This window comes from Mercurialis annua, linkage group LG2 (assembly GCF_937616625.2).
Source record: "Mercurialis annua linkage group LG2, ddMerAnnu1.2, whole genome shotgun sequence".
NCBI lineage: Eukaryota > Viridiplantae > Streptophyta > Magnoliopsida > Malpighiales > Euphorbiaceae > Mercurialis > Mercurialis annua.
The window spans coordinates 51,702,441-51,718,557 of record NC_065571.1 but is presented as its reverse complement, the minus strand read 5'-3'; the positions used below and the strand labels follow the sequence as shown (position 1 = coordinate 51,718,557).

At 29.8% G+C, this 16,117-nt stretch overlaps 2 protein-coding genes across 2 annotated transcripts; one reads left to right on the top strand and one right to left on the bottom strand.

The window, feature by feature from the left end:
* Positions 1-9,420: 9,420 nt before the first annotated feature.
* Positions 9,421-10,297, top strand: LOC126667210 (17.3 kDa class II heat shock protein-like). The gene has a single exon (XM_050360172.2). It carries the CDS (start codon positions 9,611-9,613, stop codon positions 10,085-10,087), a length of 477 nt encoding a protein of 158 aa, XP_050216129.1. The 5' UTR covers positions 9,421-9,610; the 3' UTR covers positions 10,088-10,297.
* Positions 10,298-10,908: 611 nt separating this feature from the next.
* LOC126670644 (25S rRNA (cytosine-C(5))-methyltransferase NSUN5) lies at positions 10,909-14,356 on the bottom strand. Its single transcript, XM_050364421.2, has 12 exons — positions 14,083-14,356; positions 13,946-14,004; positions 13,817-13,867; positions 13,464-13,599; positions 13,128-13,213; positions 12,924-13,022; positions 12,459-12,512; positions 11,985-12,129; positions 11,778-11,839; positions 11,512-11,671; positions 11,249-11,410; positions 10,909-11,164 (listed from the first exon to the last, which is right to left on the bottom strand). Exons 1-12 carry the CDS (start codon positions 14,339-14,341, stop codon positions 10,938-10,940), a joined length of 1,500 nt encoding a protein of 499 aa, XP_050220378.1. The 5' UTR covers positions 14,342-14,356; the 3' UTR covers positions 10,909-10,937.
* Positions 14,357-16,117: the final 1,761 nt, after the last annotated feature.

Below are 16,117 nucleotides of genomic sequence, written 5' to 3'. Positions count from 1 at the left end.
GAATGAAACATTTGTCTTTCTAATTAGATTATAAATGCAAATATATTAATAAATTTAAAATTTATGTTTGGCTGTACTATTAATTAAAAAACAACTAAAAATACTACTTTAATAAAATTTTAAAATATAAAAGAAAATATTTACCATATTATATAACCGTATATGCTCATGCTACGTAGTTTTATGTATAATATAGGTTTTTTTTAATAAATCATATTAGTATCATATACTTGTTTACTTTTATTATTTTCAGTAAATCGACAGGCTCCAAATCATTCATTCGAAATTATTACTTAATAATTCTGAAATTTTTTTAAATATCAATTTGAACTATTCTTAATCGGTCATATTGAATTCATAACCTTGTTTTGTAAATCAGAAAATGCATCATTGATACTTCTAAAACCTTTTTTTTTTTTTGGGTTTGTCTTCAATTAGTAGATAGTGCTACATTAATGTGTTAGCTTTGTAAAGTCTCTCATATATTAAATAATATTATTTTTACCATTAATTTAAACTTTTATATTCATTTTAATTTAATATAATTTCAGACAACACAATTTCAATTGATCATAGATATTCATATTTGCAACTTAATTTTGATAAGATTTTGTCCCTTCAAATGGATAATGGCAATCAAGTCAAGCAAATCATAGATCATTTATACATTTCCAAAAAAAATCAAATACTCTACATAATTCTGCCTCACAAAAAATATTATTGATGGAAATTATAAATTTGGTGTCTGTTCAAAGTTTTTCTATTTAAATGCTTAAAAATATTTATGCAAAAAAATAAAATTGAAACAACATGAAATAAGAGTATTTTAAGTTTTCTGCAATAGAAAACTTGAAAGATACCATTTTAAGCCGTTCGTACACTTTATAGAAAAATAAGTAGCTCAGATCAGATACTTTTTTTTAATCATAAAAAACTATACACTCAAATGGAAACAATTAAAATATTCAAATACCAAATTAATAATTATCCTTGAGTTTTTTTTTTCTTGAGTTGTTAAGTAAACACACCGAATACCCAAATCTGAAATCATGTGCTAGCAAAGTAAATCCATAATATAAGACAGTCCACGTGATAATTTATTCTTTTGGATGAAGAGATGTTATATATTTATCTAAGTTGATGTATAATATATTATTGCATTTATTGTTATTTTAGATATAACAAAAATTACAAATCCATCAAAAAAAATAATTACAAATAACGTAAAATTTCTAAATGATTTCATACCAAATTGAGTTTATATGTCAAATGGATCTTGCCATTAAAATTTTGCAATCTATTTTTATTTTGGTGCAAGAAAACAAATTATTGTTGCATGATGTAATAACTCTAAGTAATGAGTGTGTTAAGTTAACTTTTTATGTGCAAATTTAAATTTTTATAATTAATTGATTTTTAATATATATTATAAATATTGTATTCGAATCGAATTTAGATCAAATTTGAATTAAAAGAGTCAACACCGATTGAGTCTGATCCAAACTTTTTCATGCGTTTCCATGAACGAGGAGTGTTTATTTTATATAATGGTTATATCATGTTATAATTACAACAACCTAATGAGTATTTGTGATAAAAAAAATTCAATTATTATTTATTTTTTTAATCATTAAAAATTTCACATAATCAATGCACAGTTAATTTGTCATACAATTGATTGTATTGAATAATGTTTCATGAATGAATATATTGAAGCTTAAATTATCTCCCACAATAAAAATAAATTTAATTTATTTTTCATCACAATTGTTTGTAATGGGCTTTGCAAGCAAAAGTTAGAGAAAATTGAGAAATACCTAACTTATACAACAATAATTAGACAATTACGGGACTATCTTTCAAAATTGAAAATTATCATGTCTATCTTTTATTTTTCAAAATTAACTTTTCTAAATTAGCAAAATACGATATTATTTAACAAGGTAAGTTTCACTTGATAATCAAATCTTCTCCTACAATCTCTATAAAAATCAAATTTTAAGATTACAATTAAAATCTTTCAAAAAGCTGAAGAATCCAGATTTTGCTGCCAAAGAAGAAATTCTGCCGACGCACAAATCACCACCAATTGAACAAATTTGTCTCCGTTTTTTGGAAGCCATCGTTGCCGATGCCGCTGAGAGAAACACTATTAATGCTGAAGAAAAAAACCAGTGCAGCCATGAGTGAAATACAGAGCCGCCATTATTGGAGATCCTGATTTAATTTTATGTTGTCTGTATGGCTGCCAAAGATTTTATATCTGAAGATGAATGAAACGATAGTGTTTTGGCTAATAATTCTAATTTTCAAAGGCTCCATAATTGTCATGTACATCTTAAAAAGCATTCTTCCATAGAAAAATGAGCTACTGAGGTGTTTGAAGAAAACATTGTCGGTAGTGGTCTGATTTTGATATTGCACTCTTGGTGTTTGAAGAAATGCCTATGAGAATTTGTATTGTTTCTGGTGTTGGTCAACCAATGGTTAATATTGAGTAAACTGTTGGTTAACTTGTTGGTAAACTTGAATTGTGTATTGTGAATATATCGTTAGTAAATTGTTGGTAAACTTGAATTGTGTATTTAAAAAACAAATTGTACCTTTTAAAAAATTATTAATTTTACTTTTAATCGCTAATAAATATATAGTCTATTAACTAGTTATCTAATGGTCGACCGAACGATGACCAATTATATACTGAATTAGTAGATTGTTAATAAACTTGAATTTTGTATTTTAAACATACCTTTTAAATAAATTATAAATTTTATTTTTTACTCCATTAATGAACTGTGAGTAAAACACTAATAAAATTATAGTCGATTAATTAGTTATCTAATGGTCAACCAATCGATGACCAACTATAAGCTGAATTAAACTAGTTCATTAGTGTTTTAAAAGTTAACCAAAAGCTGATCAAATGTTATACATACTAAAACGATTTATTTATTGGTTTACCAATATAATACCAATTGTACAATTAATAGTATATAAAATATTTATTTATTTATTTTGAAACTATAAAATATTTAATTTAATAAAATATAATACAATAAAAAAAACAAAATTCATCAACACTTTATTATACCAAACAATAACCAACTATGTGCTAAAAAATTGTGAATTAATTAATTAACACACAATTTAACTAATTGAAGTTCTCATTCTATCTATGATAAAGACGTATAGCTAATAAACTCATAATACATTACAATCTGAACTTAACACTATATTGCAAACTATGGTATAATGGTTAACTAGCAACAAAATAAATTCAGCATCAGTTTATAACGATTGTATTAATGATATATTCAAAATAAAATTTATTACAAGTTAACCAAAAATTTACCCAATGTTAACCATTAATTAAAGTTCTCATTTTATGCTAAAAACATATAGCTAACAAAATCAAAATATATTACAATCTGAAATCATACACTGTATTGCAATTATGGTATAATGATTAACTAGTAACAAAAAAAAATTCAGCAACAGTTTACTAACCATTTTATTAATGATATACTTAAAATAAAATTTATTACAAGTTAACCAACGGTTTATCTAAGATTAACCATTGGTTAACCAATATCTAATATATTGCAAACATAAATAGATTTTCTCATAAACATTTCTTCAAACAGCAAAAGTGCAGGCTGTGCAACACGAAAAAATCGAACCACCACCACATCACCATCGTCGTTCACAAAAGAAAAATAGAAAATGACCGCAACACCAAAAAATATATTACAAATTAACTAGCAGTTAACCTAATGTTAACCATTAGTTAACCAACACCTAAAACATTACACATATATAACGTCCTATTCTCATAAGCATTTTTTTCATCTTGATTCAGTAAAAACTTTGCTGGTAATACACAAAGCACCTGCCCAAAAAATAATTATCTACATTAAATAAACACTAAATTTAACCTTGAAATCAGGAAATGCTGTTGCACACTAAGACAAAGTTTAAGTTAGAGTTCAAAACTCAAGAACCCAACAAAACTCAAGACCACCATCAGAGAAAATTTAAATCGTTTTTTTCAAAAATTAAAATTATTGGTTAACCATTAGTAAACCATTGGTTAACCAAAATCTCCCTTCGCATTGATTTCCAAGTACCAGGTCTTTCTCTTCCACTCGCAGCTACTTTTCCACCACTGCTTGAAATTCATCAGCTCCGGCGAAGCAACAGCCTACACAAAGCAAACAAATCAAACAATAAACATGCCATAATTTTCAACTAACTTGAAAATTGATATTCCAATACTTTAAAAGTAATGACACACACTATAGACTAGAGATGAAATGCATCAGATCTAGCATAATACAAATCAAAAACAGCAAACTACAAACCATAAGAACGGAGCTACAGAAAATCAAACAATAAGTAGGCAATAATATTAAAAATTAAAGATAAACTAAAAGAAAAATGATCGAACCTGAGCAATAAACAGAGAGAAGCCACTGGATTATTGATGCAGGAAGACAAAGTGAAGCTCCGGCGAAGCAACGAAGTGTCGATTTCTTCATTTTTTGCAGGGGGATTTTAGGAGGCTGGCCTAGTTGAAACCATTCTGAATTCAAATTATGAAAAACTACTGAAATGGGAAGTTTGAAAGAAATGGAAACTGGAGTTTGAATGGAGAAAAGGAAGGTGAAAATTTCGCAAGAATCACGACATACAATCTCTCAGATTTTGGAACCGTATTTTTTTCATTTTGAAAGTATAAAAATTGAATTTAGAAAGGTTAAAAATCGAATAATAAGAGATGAAATGACAAATTTCAAGTTTCAAACTTAGGGTAGTAATTATCTAATTAATTTGGGCTAATCCCGTAATCCCTCTAAAAAAGTCCAAAAGTTATAATTATGGAGGCCCTTGAAATATTTATTACTTTATCTAATGTTATCCATCTAAATAGCTCGCTCTTACTTATGTGTCAAAACATCAATTTTTAATTTATTCACTTTTTTATTGTCATACTAGGTGGATTAAAAGAAATTATATAGCATTATTGGAATGATTATTTGATACAAAATGGCCGTGATTTGGATTGTAAGTAGGAGTATTTATTTCAAACGACGAGCGTGACACGTCATTTTTACAATAAGTCAATAATATTTTACGATATTAAAAATTATTTATAGTTTATCATTAAATGTCTCAATATTGATACAGTTCATTAGTTTACTGCACGAATAACATAGTACAACCGTTGCGTTATATAATTACTTGATAAATAGGGTAATGCGGTATTATGGTATAATTTAATTATCGGCCAAATTAAAAAATATAATATTTTGTAAATTATAAATATTTAAAATATTTCTGTAATTTTCTATAGGTGGTATTTAAACTCTAAAATTCTTATTTTTCTTTCCACAATTTAGATATTTATTTTTTCTCTAAACATTAATACTAATAATGATCGGTTATTCGGTTAAACAAACAATCAAAATCGATCCAAACACGTAATTTTGGTTTGGTTACAAATTCGATTATGATTTAATTTTTCTCTTAAAGAAAAACAACCCAGTCGAGGTTCACTGAGTTCGATTCGGTTAGGTGACTTAACCTATCATTACACACCTCCTGATAACTGATATGTATGTCATATTTTCGGATTTTCCCTACACCAACAGTAATTCTAGCTTGTGATGAAAGGGATACCAATATCTTCCCCAAATAGGTGAGCATGTGCTGCCACTAAAATCTACAGCTTTTAATTAAAAAACATTTTTAAAGAATAGTTAATTAATTATAGATTAAGAGGTCATAAGCCTTTTGGACTCATATTTATATTTGGAGTTTTATTGCTTCAAATTCAGTCATGTAATGATACGTGCATACATCATTATTTAATTTGCTGCTGCTTTTGTTCTTTTTCATCTTCTTAACTTTTAAACCAAGTCTAATTTTATACTGAAATGTATAGAAAATTTCAATATGCAATTTCAGTAATTTAAGGGTTCATGAATCATGAACCGTCGATTTCGGTTCATAAATCCGCAGTTCATGAACCGTCTCCATAATACAATAATCCTGGCTCCGTCACTGAAAACTATTTTATGTTATAATTTGGTGTAGATTAATTAGTACAAAAATTGTGTTAATTAAGGATTATAAATTTAAATTTGGAAGTGTGCTAATTGTATGATACAATATGTAAGCAAATGTGGAAACAGAAGAAGAGAGAGACTTGTTAGCAGCTGGTTAGCTGCGTGCCCTCCATGGCAGGCATTCTTTCACGGCATTATTATGTCTTATTTATTTATTTAATAAAATTGAGATCATCATCATTTACTAAAATCCAAACTTCAGCATTTTGTTTGATGGAAACCCTTTGAAAATGAGAGAGAGAGATGTAATCATAATAGGTAGGTAATTAGTTTGGCACCATTCTTATTATAATTAATAAGAAATTACCTTGAATAGTTATCAACATTTCATTTTCATCTTCTTGGTTAAGAATTCTTATCTAATTTATTGATACTATTTTTATTAAAATTAGTTAGTTCCCACTAAACTTAACTCGAGAATTAATTTTTAGAATATGTTTGGATTGAAGGCCGTGAGAAATTGATGAAAATTAATAATATTCGAATTCATGTTTAAACATTATTACAATTTTGAAAGATTGAGAGAAACAAAACAATTTTATATATATATATATATATATATATATATATAACCTAAAAATAATTTGAACAATATGATCTTCAATTTAATTAGTTCACATAATTATATATAATTTTCAGTCCATATAAAAATATAGAGTTTTTCTTTTCTAATTGGACCAATCAAATAATAAAACACGTTTAAATACATTTCTTTTAACTTGTAAAATTGACGGACCAACTGTCTGATTTTTTTTAAAAATTTATATTTATTAAAGTTCAAAATTATGGATATATAAAATTACTTTTTATTGAAAACTATTTAAAAGTTTTATATTTCAACGCAACAAATCAGAGTATAAAAAAATAGAAAAAATTATATTCAATTAAAAATATCAGTTAACCATAATTTACATTGTTTTTTTCTAATTAAAATAAATGAATAATAATTTTTTTCTTACTTGATTTAAAAAATTCATATCTTAATTTAATGTAACTCTCTATATATGTTTAAGAACATCATGAAACAGTGTTTCAGAAACAGTATCTTCCGCTTCAAGCGAAGAAACCGAGGTCTTGCAGCAAACAAAAGAAATCTCAAACATGGGGAAGAAACTAGGTCAACAATCTTCGAATTTATCTAACAAGAATCAAAAGAAACGACTTGTCATCAATAGCAGCTGGATAAAAGTATTGAAACCTAAAGTATATATCACAGATACCTCAAGCTTCAAGAGCCTTGTTCAACAAGTTACAGGCAATGGATCAACAATCTCTAAATTACAGACAGCAGTTGACAAATCCACAGATTCATCTGAGAGTATATCCTTAGATTCATCATCTTCGTCGTCGTCCGAATCAAACAACAATCAAGTTCATATTCCTGAACAAGAGTTGAATCGTTTTGTTTACCTGGATGATTCGACTTTGCCATGGATGAATCAAGAAGAGGATCATAAATTAGAATTTCGAGATGAATTTGAGAATACTTTGATACCGGATATTGATCGATGTCCGCTATATGGATGCTATAATTCTCATCAAATTTTGCAGCAAGAGGTCAGTATATATGATTATGAGTTATCAGGGCTATTGTTGTAGAGAGGCCTGCAAGAAAAAACAGAAAGCAAAAACCACGCATGCATGGATTTTGCCCTATATAGTATGTGTATATGAATATATGTATATATAGTTTTGGTTTTGGTTTTGGTTTTGGTTGTATTTTTTTTCTCTATATATTATGTATATAGTTCAATACATACATGCATATACAGCTAGAAACTCTATGTGAGATATTTTGTATATATGTTCATTATTACAGAAATTATGAAATATTACTTTATCATATATAGTTTTGAATGTCTGTTGAAGAGCAATTATAATTCTGGAAAAAAATTGAGTACATATAAATATGTGTAGGATGCACTATTTTGCATCTACGTACGAACCAGTGGAAAAGATGAAGAAGTTCAGTCTGAAGTGCAATTGTGTTGTAGAGACTGGAGAAACTAAGCAAATAGATCGATGCCCTAAAATTGTTGTTGTAAGTTGTAACTCCAACCTTTAAAGGCGAAACATAATGTCTATTAGTCAGACATAGAAAACAATTTTAAGAAACTGTGAGCAGTAGATTCATCAGCAGTTCAGCACTCGCTCGCAGGGAAAAATTATTCAACATTTATTCTGTCATATCATACAAATCAATAGGATGTATAAAATGTTAGAATATCTTTTATATTAATATACAATTATGAAAAATTTCAGCATTCTATGCATTCTATATAGTTGTTGTAAAATGACATGACACAACAACAGATGCGTGAGATAATTATAATATAGATTACTCGACTAGCTGGCCATTAAAAATGGTATAAACCCTTCTTCGTGTTGCGGTCATCAAATTAAGGACGACGAATTGTGACCCTGCAAGAGCGGGTGCAAGAAAAACTGCGGCATGACGTTCATCCGCCGAGGAATCATGGTGAGACTGATTTGCAACATTGTTTGTGAAACTAAACACGGCCAATCGGACGCTTTGAAGTTCTTATTGCTGGGGAAAACAATGACTATAATTTCTTGACTATTGAAGATGATAATGGCATTGATGCTTTGCAAATTGCAGTATCTTCTGAGCAATTTGAGGTATTGTAAAAACAATTTAACATATTGTAAAATTTTGAAATTATCATTTAAGGGATAATTTTATGTGTGAAGATTTTTTATTCTTTTTATTTATTGAATAAATTGCACCCATTAAATAAAATCAGTAAAGTCAAAATAGTTCAAGCTAGCTACTAAATAAAAAAATAAAATATTTACAAATAATTATTAAAATGATAATATTATGTATTAAATTTTTAATTTAAAATAAATTTATTCATCCTATTTATAAATTAGATAAGTAATTCATCAAAAAAAGTAACTATCAAATAAAAGTTATTTTATAAAATTAAATATTTTATAATTTTCAATATTTTATAATACATTTTGATGAAATACATAGCTATTTAATTTTATTAATCTATAATAAGCTAATAAATATTTATATGAAATTAAAAATACGACACAATATTTAACGTGTGTATCATTTTTATTTCCTCAATACAGTTAATTAAGTTCGTATATTTTTTTATCAGGCATATGCTATACATGAGTGTAAATTAACTGAAATAAGGACTATTTATTCATAAAATAAAGCACAGGGGTATTTTAAAATAAAAAATGATAGTATAGGGATCTAATTATGGGTTTTGCCTTCTAACTTCTACATTCTTCTGTAACATTCCGAAGCCGCAGCTAAAGCCAGCAACTTCAAGAACCTCTTGAAAACTCTCGAATTTTCACAATTTTCCTCTCCGGAAACTTCCTATCCCAACCCTTATAAATAACCTTCACCACCCCACTCCGATCATCATCAAGAACAGAAAATTCTTCAGCTAATACAATCAAACAACAATCTCAAACCAAGCGCAAAAACAACAACTATGGATTTCAGGCTAATGGGTATTGACGCGCCTCTCTTCCACACCCTCCACCAAATGATGGACATCACCGGAGATGACTCCGACAAGTCATCCAACGCTCCGACACGGTCCTACGTAAGAGATGCAAAGGCGATGGCATCAACACCAGCTGACGTGAAGGAGTATCCAAACTCCTACGTGTTTATCATAGACATGCCAGGGTTGAAGTCGGGTGACATCAAAGTGCAGATAGAAGATGAAAATGTGCTGCTGATCGCCGGTGAACGGAAGCGTGAGGAGGAGAAAGAAGGAGCGGCTAAGTATGTGAGAATGGAGAGGAGAGTTGGCAAGTTTATGAGGAAATTTGTGCTGCCGGAGAATGCTAACGTTGATGCCATTTCTGCTGTATGTCATGATGGGGTTTTGACTGTTACTATTGAAAAACTGCCGCCGCCGGAGCCGAAGAAGCCTAAGACTATTGAGGTTAAGGTTGCTTGAAATGTGAACTGTAGGTTGTGTCTTCTGGGTTTTGTTAAGAGTGCAGTTTGGTTTATGTTTCGGTTTTTATTTTGTAAACTTTCTTGGTTTGTGTTGCTCTGTGTCTGAGTGATCTTTGGCTTCTAGCAAGAAGCTGTTATGTTATGTAGTAGAGACCAGAATAATATATTTGTGAATTGAAGTGCTGTTAAGCCGATGATGTTCAGATCATTACTTTTTATGCTTCTTATTTTTGGCAGAGGCAGAATTTAATTATGTTAGTGTGGCTATAGGACCTCTGATCTTACCGAGCTTCGAAATCGAGACTTCATAAATGGCCTTCCTGATCTTCGGAACCGGGATCTCACGGATAAACTTGAAAACTGAAAACCGAGATCTCGCGAATAAATTTGGAGAACCCTAGCGATTTAGCCTTTTTTTGCAAGTGTTATACATATCAGTTAGTTGTTAGCGAGGATTACGGAATATTAATCAAATTTTAAATCACCGAGTTGGGTTTCGAACTCCCAACCTCTGGATGTACTGATCAGCCATCAGACTAAACCCTCAAGTACCATTTAGCCTTGAAAACAAGGAAATAATAATCACATGGAAGAAACCAATGGCATACATTTGAAATTTATAGGAGAAAATTAGCATAAGAACACTACTAAATTGAACAAAATTGAATTATCCTTGCTCCTCAACAATTTGATCACCAGGATAACTTGAAAATGTATCAACTGGGATTCACAAAAAATTTAAAAAGAAAATATTCCTGAAGCAATAGATTCAGATGACTAATGATAAACAGAAGAAAGGATTTTGATAAGGGGGAGAAATTGAATTAAGAATTAAGTTATAAAAATGATTAATGCAACCAAAATTTGGATATTTTATTGAAGAGAAGAGGCATAAATAGTTTTTTCCTCTTTACATGGTTATCTTTTTTAAAATTATGTTTTCCAGTCGACAAAGAGGAATGAACTTTTCTGGGCAACTTTTCTGAATCAATAAAGCTGCTGTCTTTCTTGACAAAAAGCGCAATGAAGAAGCCTTCTTTGTCCTCCACTGGATCTGTTCGAAGTAAATGCTCAGCTGCAACAGATTTGGAAACATAATTAACGCGAACAAACAAGCAATAGCAGATTGAAAAATAAAAGTGCAAAACCAAAGACTTACAGCCCTCAAAAACTGAAAGACCGCGTCGACCCCACTGAGGTAAGGGAGTGACCAGCTGAAACCCATGAGATGCGGCAAGAGGTAAAACCGACATGATCACGTCTTCATTCTCGGTTTGGTTGATAGAGCATGTACTGTAAACTATTCTTTCAACTGCTGGGACTGTGTCGAAGTATAACAATTGCAGGCACCATAACCGTTAATTGGCTAAAGACAATGCTGTTTAAGTGAGAAAATTCAACTGAAATAGACAGATAACATACAAGATAATGCGTGGCTAAGAGCCTTCTTTTGGAAGGCTGCGAGCTTGTTCAATCTTCCCGTGTCAGACGCATCAGAATCATGGGATGGGAGCAAATGGTCTAACCTCTGTGCAGCAATCCCGGATCCAGAACAAGAAGGATCTAAGAGAATAGCACGAATCTGCAACGATGTATTTGCATTTTAGTTAGTTATGTGTCTATTCACGTATAAGACTGTTCATACCAAAGTTCTAGCTTGGACAAAGAAATAATGCAACAGAGTTCACCTTGGAGAAAGAAGCATCTTTTGGATTTAAGTTCAAGAAGTCACAATGCCGTACTTCAATGTCTATAGGCTGGGTTAGGGATAATATTTAGATCATCACTCAAACTTATGACTCTGCAACAGTTGAAAAGCTTATAGACTATGATTACCAAATATGGAAACAACAACATGAAAGGCTCTATAAATTCAGAGACGATAAGTAGGATACTAGCAGCACCAGAGAGTTTGACCGTGTATTCTAGACGCTTAATCCTGTCTTTGTTCAGCTCGCATGCTATAATTCTTCCCTTTCCTCTCATTAGTGCGGCAAGATGAACAGTTTTGTTTCCTGGAGCTGAACATGCATCCATAACCTTCATAGACAGATAACTGGGTTAGTTTAAATCTCATAATAATTGTCCCCAATCTTTTCCTTCATTTCTCTTAGCGTGCAAGCATTCCACTAATAAGTAGGAACATCATGAGACAAGATTTTAGTGAATTCGGTTACATTTTCTTTAGTAGTTTGAAAGAACATAGATGCGAGCATCATTGTCCATGACGAATAACATGAAGTTTGAAGTCCAAAAGTTTTGAGAACAGCCACGAATGTGGATATATCATTGAACATGCATCTTAAATTATGACGTAAAAGTTAAACTAAAATTAATTTAACAAGCAATTATAATAGTTCAGGGCAGACCTCCCAACCAGGTTTCGGATCAAGGGCTGCTGCCACCATCGAACTTCCCTTTCCCTAGAAAAAATAGGTAGTTCAAATGAAAACCAAGTATGAAGTGCAAACTAACACATTACTGTCAACCAAAAAGTCAAAATCGCATCAGCTATGATGAAGAAAAATAATGCTCTATAGTGCAGACAATAAGGGGCATATAAAAAATAAATATTCGGTTATCAAAATAGTCTTCTATTAAGGTTCTGAGTTACACGCCTAGTTCAGTATGCCCTTTTGAATTGCTGCAATTTTATCCCTCAAATTTCAGAGGCCTTTGACCTTCGGAAAAACAATTGGCGTTACTAAATCAATTTACTCAGTTTTTTAAGCCTTCCTAGTCATCCTATAAAACGTTCAAGCTACCATAGAGAACTGGACTTAGCAATCTTTTAGATATTTTCAAAGAAAAAAAAAAGATAAACATATCCTTACCTGGATAAAAACACTTCCATTCAACACCAAAGGATGATCATGTAAATCACTGTTTGGAGGGAGCATCAACAGATTAGGTACTGTGTCGTCCTTTTGAACCTAGTTAACATGAAACAAGGAAAAACACTGTCCACTTCAAAACATCCTCTTATTTTCTTACAATTGAAGCTCTTATAAAAAAATCACAAGGGTTGAAGATAGTACCGTGAATTTCTTTCCTAATTCAAGCAAAGCAGTATTTATGTCTGATTTTAGAGTATTCACACGAACATAACAAGGTTTAGGCATATCTGCACCAGAAAATGACAACTAAACATAGGCAGTAAAGTCACGAATCAGAGCAATAGAATTGTGTGTATACATAGAACAGGCCAATTAAAGTTCCCGGCACTAGAAAGGTATCAAACATTTATTAAAAATAGTGTCCCATTTTAAAGGCTCATTATCAAAAGAAAAATAAAGTCAACAGGAACAGAACCAGAACAAAAAATTTAAAAAGAAGAGACAGAAGGAGAGTAAGAAATCAGAGTTAAAACATACCAGTAGGCCGATAAAGAGCAAGCAAATCATCAACATTCTTCACTTTCTTTCTCACTAAAACCTTAGCTAGAGCTTTCTGAAGATCATTTTTCCGACGCAAAAGAAGCTTCTCCACATCACCAGCCAGTGAGATCTCCTATAAACAAATTAAATAGACAATCCACCAATCAATACAACCATTTGACAGAATGAACTTCTTTACAAAAAATCACGCACACGAGCTTAATGGAGTTGAAATTCTCGCAAAGTCATGTAAATTTTCACATCATTTCATTTCTCTTGCAACAATAAGATTTCTAAAATAAAACTATTGCATTCCTAGACTTTCAAACAAATTAAATAGCTTCACAAACCTGGCTGAATAGAATGTCATAAGCTATTATATACACCAATTCCTCTTTTTTCTGCAAATAGTAAACACAAAACTCAATACATCATTCCAAATTTCAAATAAAAAAAGCCAAAAAGTGAAATATTTTAACCTTCAAGGTGCTATTAAGTACACCAGCAGACTCCAATACATCCTTAATAATAGGTAAATCTGTAAAAAAAAAACATCAGAAATTAAAAATTTAGCATAACAAAACGAACAATGAACAAATAAATTGGGAGAGCGTACATTTTAGGGTTTGGCAGACAAGGGCAAAAGTGGCCTTCTTGTTTCGAATAGAAGGGCTATAAACAAGGGACTTGATCGAGGCGACAGCTCGCCGTTGATTGTGACCGTGAAGAACTGTTTTTAAAACGGTGGCGGCTTCTCTTCTTGCAAATAAAGCTGACCTCTCGACTTTGCTCAGCCGCACAGTTTCAGACTTCCCGGCGGCGGCTACTCCTGATGGTGGTTTAGCATGAGGTTTCATCTTCTTGTTGTTCCGCATTTTTTCGTGCGTAAAGTGAGTGGGTGGTTTTACTAAAAACAAGAACGGTGTCGTTTCCTTTTAGGATTAAATACAAATAAGTCACTAACTTTATTAATCTTTACTATAAGATACGAACTATCAATTTGTTTAGTATTCATAACACCGAATAATTTTTTTAATAAAAAGATATTGATATGAACGAAGAAACATAGAGTGTTTATCCCATGCAACCGTTGCGTCACGTCATTTTTACATACATCAAATTAATGAACATTTGTTATAGGAAATCTTTTAACTATTACTTATTTTTTTATCATGTAATTTTTTATATAACTAACGCATAATTAGTTTGTTGCATGAATGATATGGCGCAATAATTATATTGTATAATTGTCCAGAAACACTATATATTATAGGGGATTGTTTACAATTATTTAATTTTTTATGAATAAAACTTTTTTTGTTTATTTTTCATAATCAAATGAGTTATTATCATTATGATCTAATGATAACATTAATAAAATAGACTAAAAATAAAATAATCTTAATAAGATTCTATATCGCATTTATTCATTTTATTTTATTTTTCAAAAATTGTTTACTGTTTTAAATTATACCTAGAGATTTATAACTTGTTTTGACATTATTAAGATATACAAAATATGCTAAAGTATATAATTTATTTTAGGCCAAATTATTTTTTAAATTCAAATATTTGCGCCAAAAATTAATTATGATCAAAATTTTTAATTTTTATATTTATGTCTAATTTGAATTTTGTTTTTGCAATTATTTGAATTTTATTTTTCAAATTCAAATCTTTGCGTTTTTTATCAACTACGACCAAACTTTTATATTAAATTGTTTTAGAAATTAGACAATATTTTTAAATTTTGATCATAATTGATAAAACATACAAGTTTGGATTAAAAAAAATGAAATTTAACATTTTGAACACAATTATAAAAAAACATATTGGACATAATTATAAAAATTAAAAATATTGACTATAATTGATAAAAATATGTAAAAATTTAGATTTTAAAAATGATGTGCCTGTATTTTACAATTAATTATGATTTATTTTTATCAAAAACTAAACTTTATTAAATAAAATGTCAAGTATTAACGTTATAACGATGAAAGACTCCTCATCAATAACGAGCGAGTTATTCAAAAAATAAATGATTTCACTAATAATTATTTATGACTTGAGTATTGGTCCTTCAATTACAACTAAAAATATCAACCAACGAGTTGTAGCTCAAATGATATAAGCGCTGGGCAGCAAATGTGAAGGTCGTAGGTTCAAATCCTCCCACAAACGCTCCCCCTCTCCAATTATCAAAAAAAAAAATCAAATCCTAATTAAAAATAAAAATCTTACCATCTATTTCCACCGGCCCAAAATATAAGAAATCGACCATGAGTTGAGATGGACTTACTTGGATATGCGGCTTGTTTAATCAATTAAATTACAATTTTTATTATTTATTTTTTATTTAAATAGTTTAGTCCTATTACAATAAGATTTCCTATTTTAAAAGGTTTTGTCCTTATAAATAGTTGATTCATTTTTATTAACTAGTTTTGTATTACGTGCTACGCACGTGGCTCGTAACGCGACTCGTCAATTTATTATATAAATTTACTATATAATTATATAAATTTATTTTTTTAATATTTAATATTAAACAATTAGAGTTTTTGTTAGAATTAATCAAAATACTTTAATTTATTAATTTTAAAATTAATTGATGTCAATAATATTTATTTATAACCTGTTGTATTAAT

Coding starts and splice junctions, on each gene's coding strand:
- LOC126670644 (XM_050364421.2), bottom strand. CDS start 14,341: ATGCGGAACAACAAGAAGATGAAACCTCATGCTAAACCACCATCAGGA. Junction 13,600..13,816: donor ATGACATTCTATTCAGCCAG/GTTTGTGAAGCT, acceptor ATTTGTTTATAG/GAGATCTCACTGGCTGGTGA. Junction 11,672..11,777: donor AAGATGCTTCTTTCTCCAAG/GTGAACTCTGTT, acceptor ACATCGTTGCAG/ATTCGTGCTATTCTCTTAGA.
- LOC126667210 (XM_050360172.2), top strand. CDS start 9,611: ATGGATTTCAGGCTAATGGGTATTGACGCGCCTCTCTTCCACACCCTC.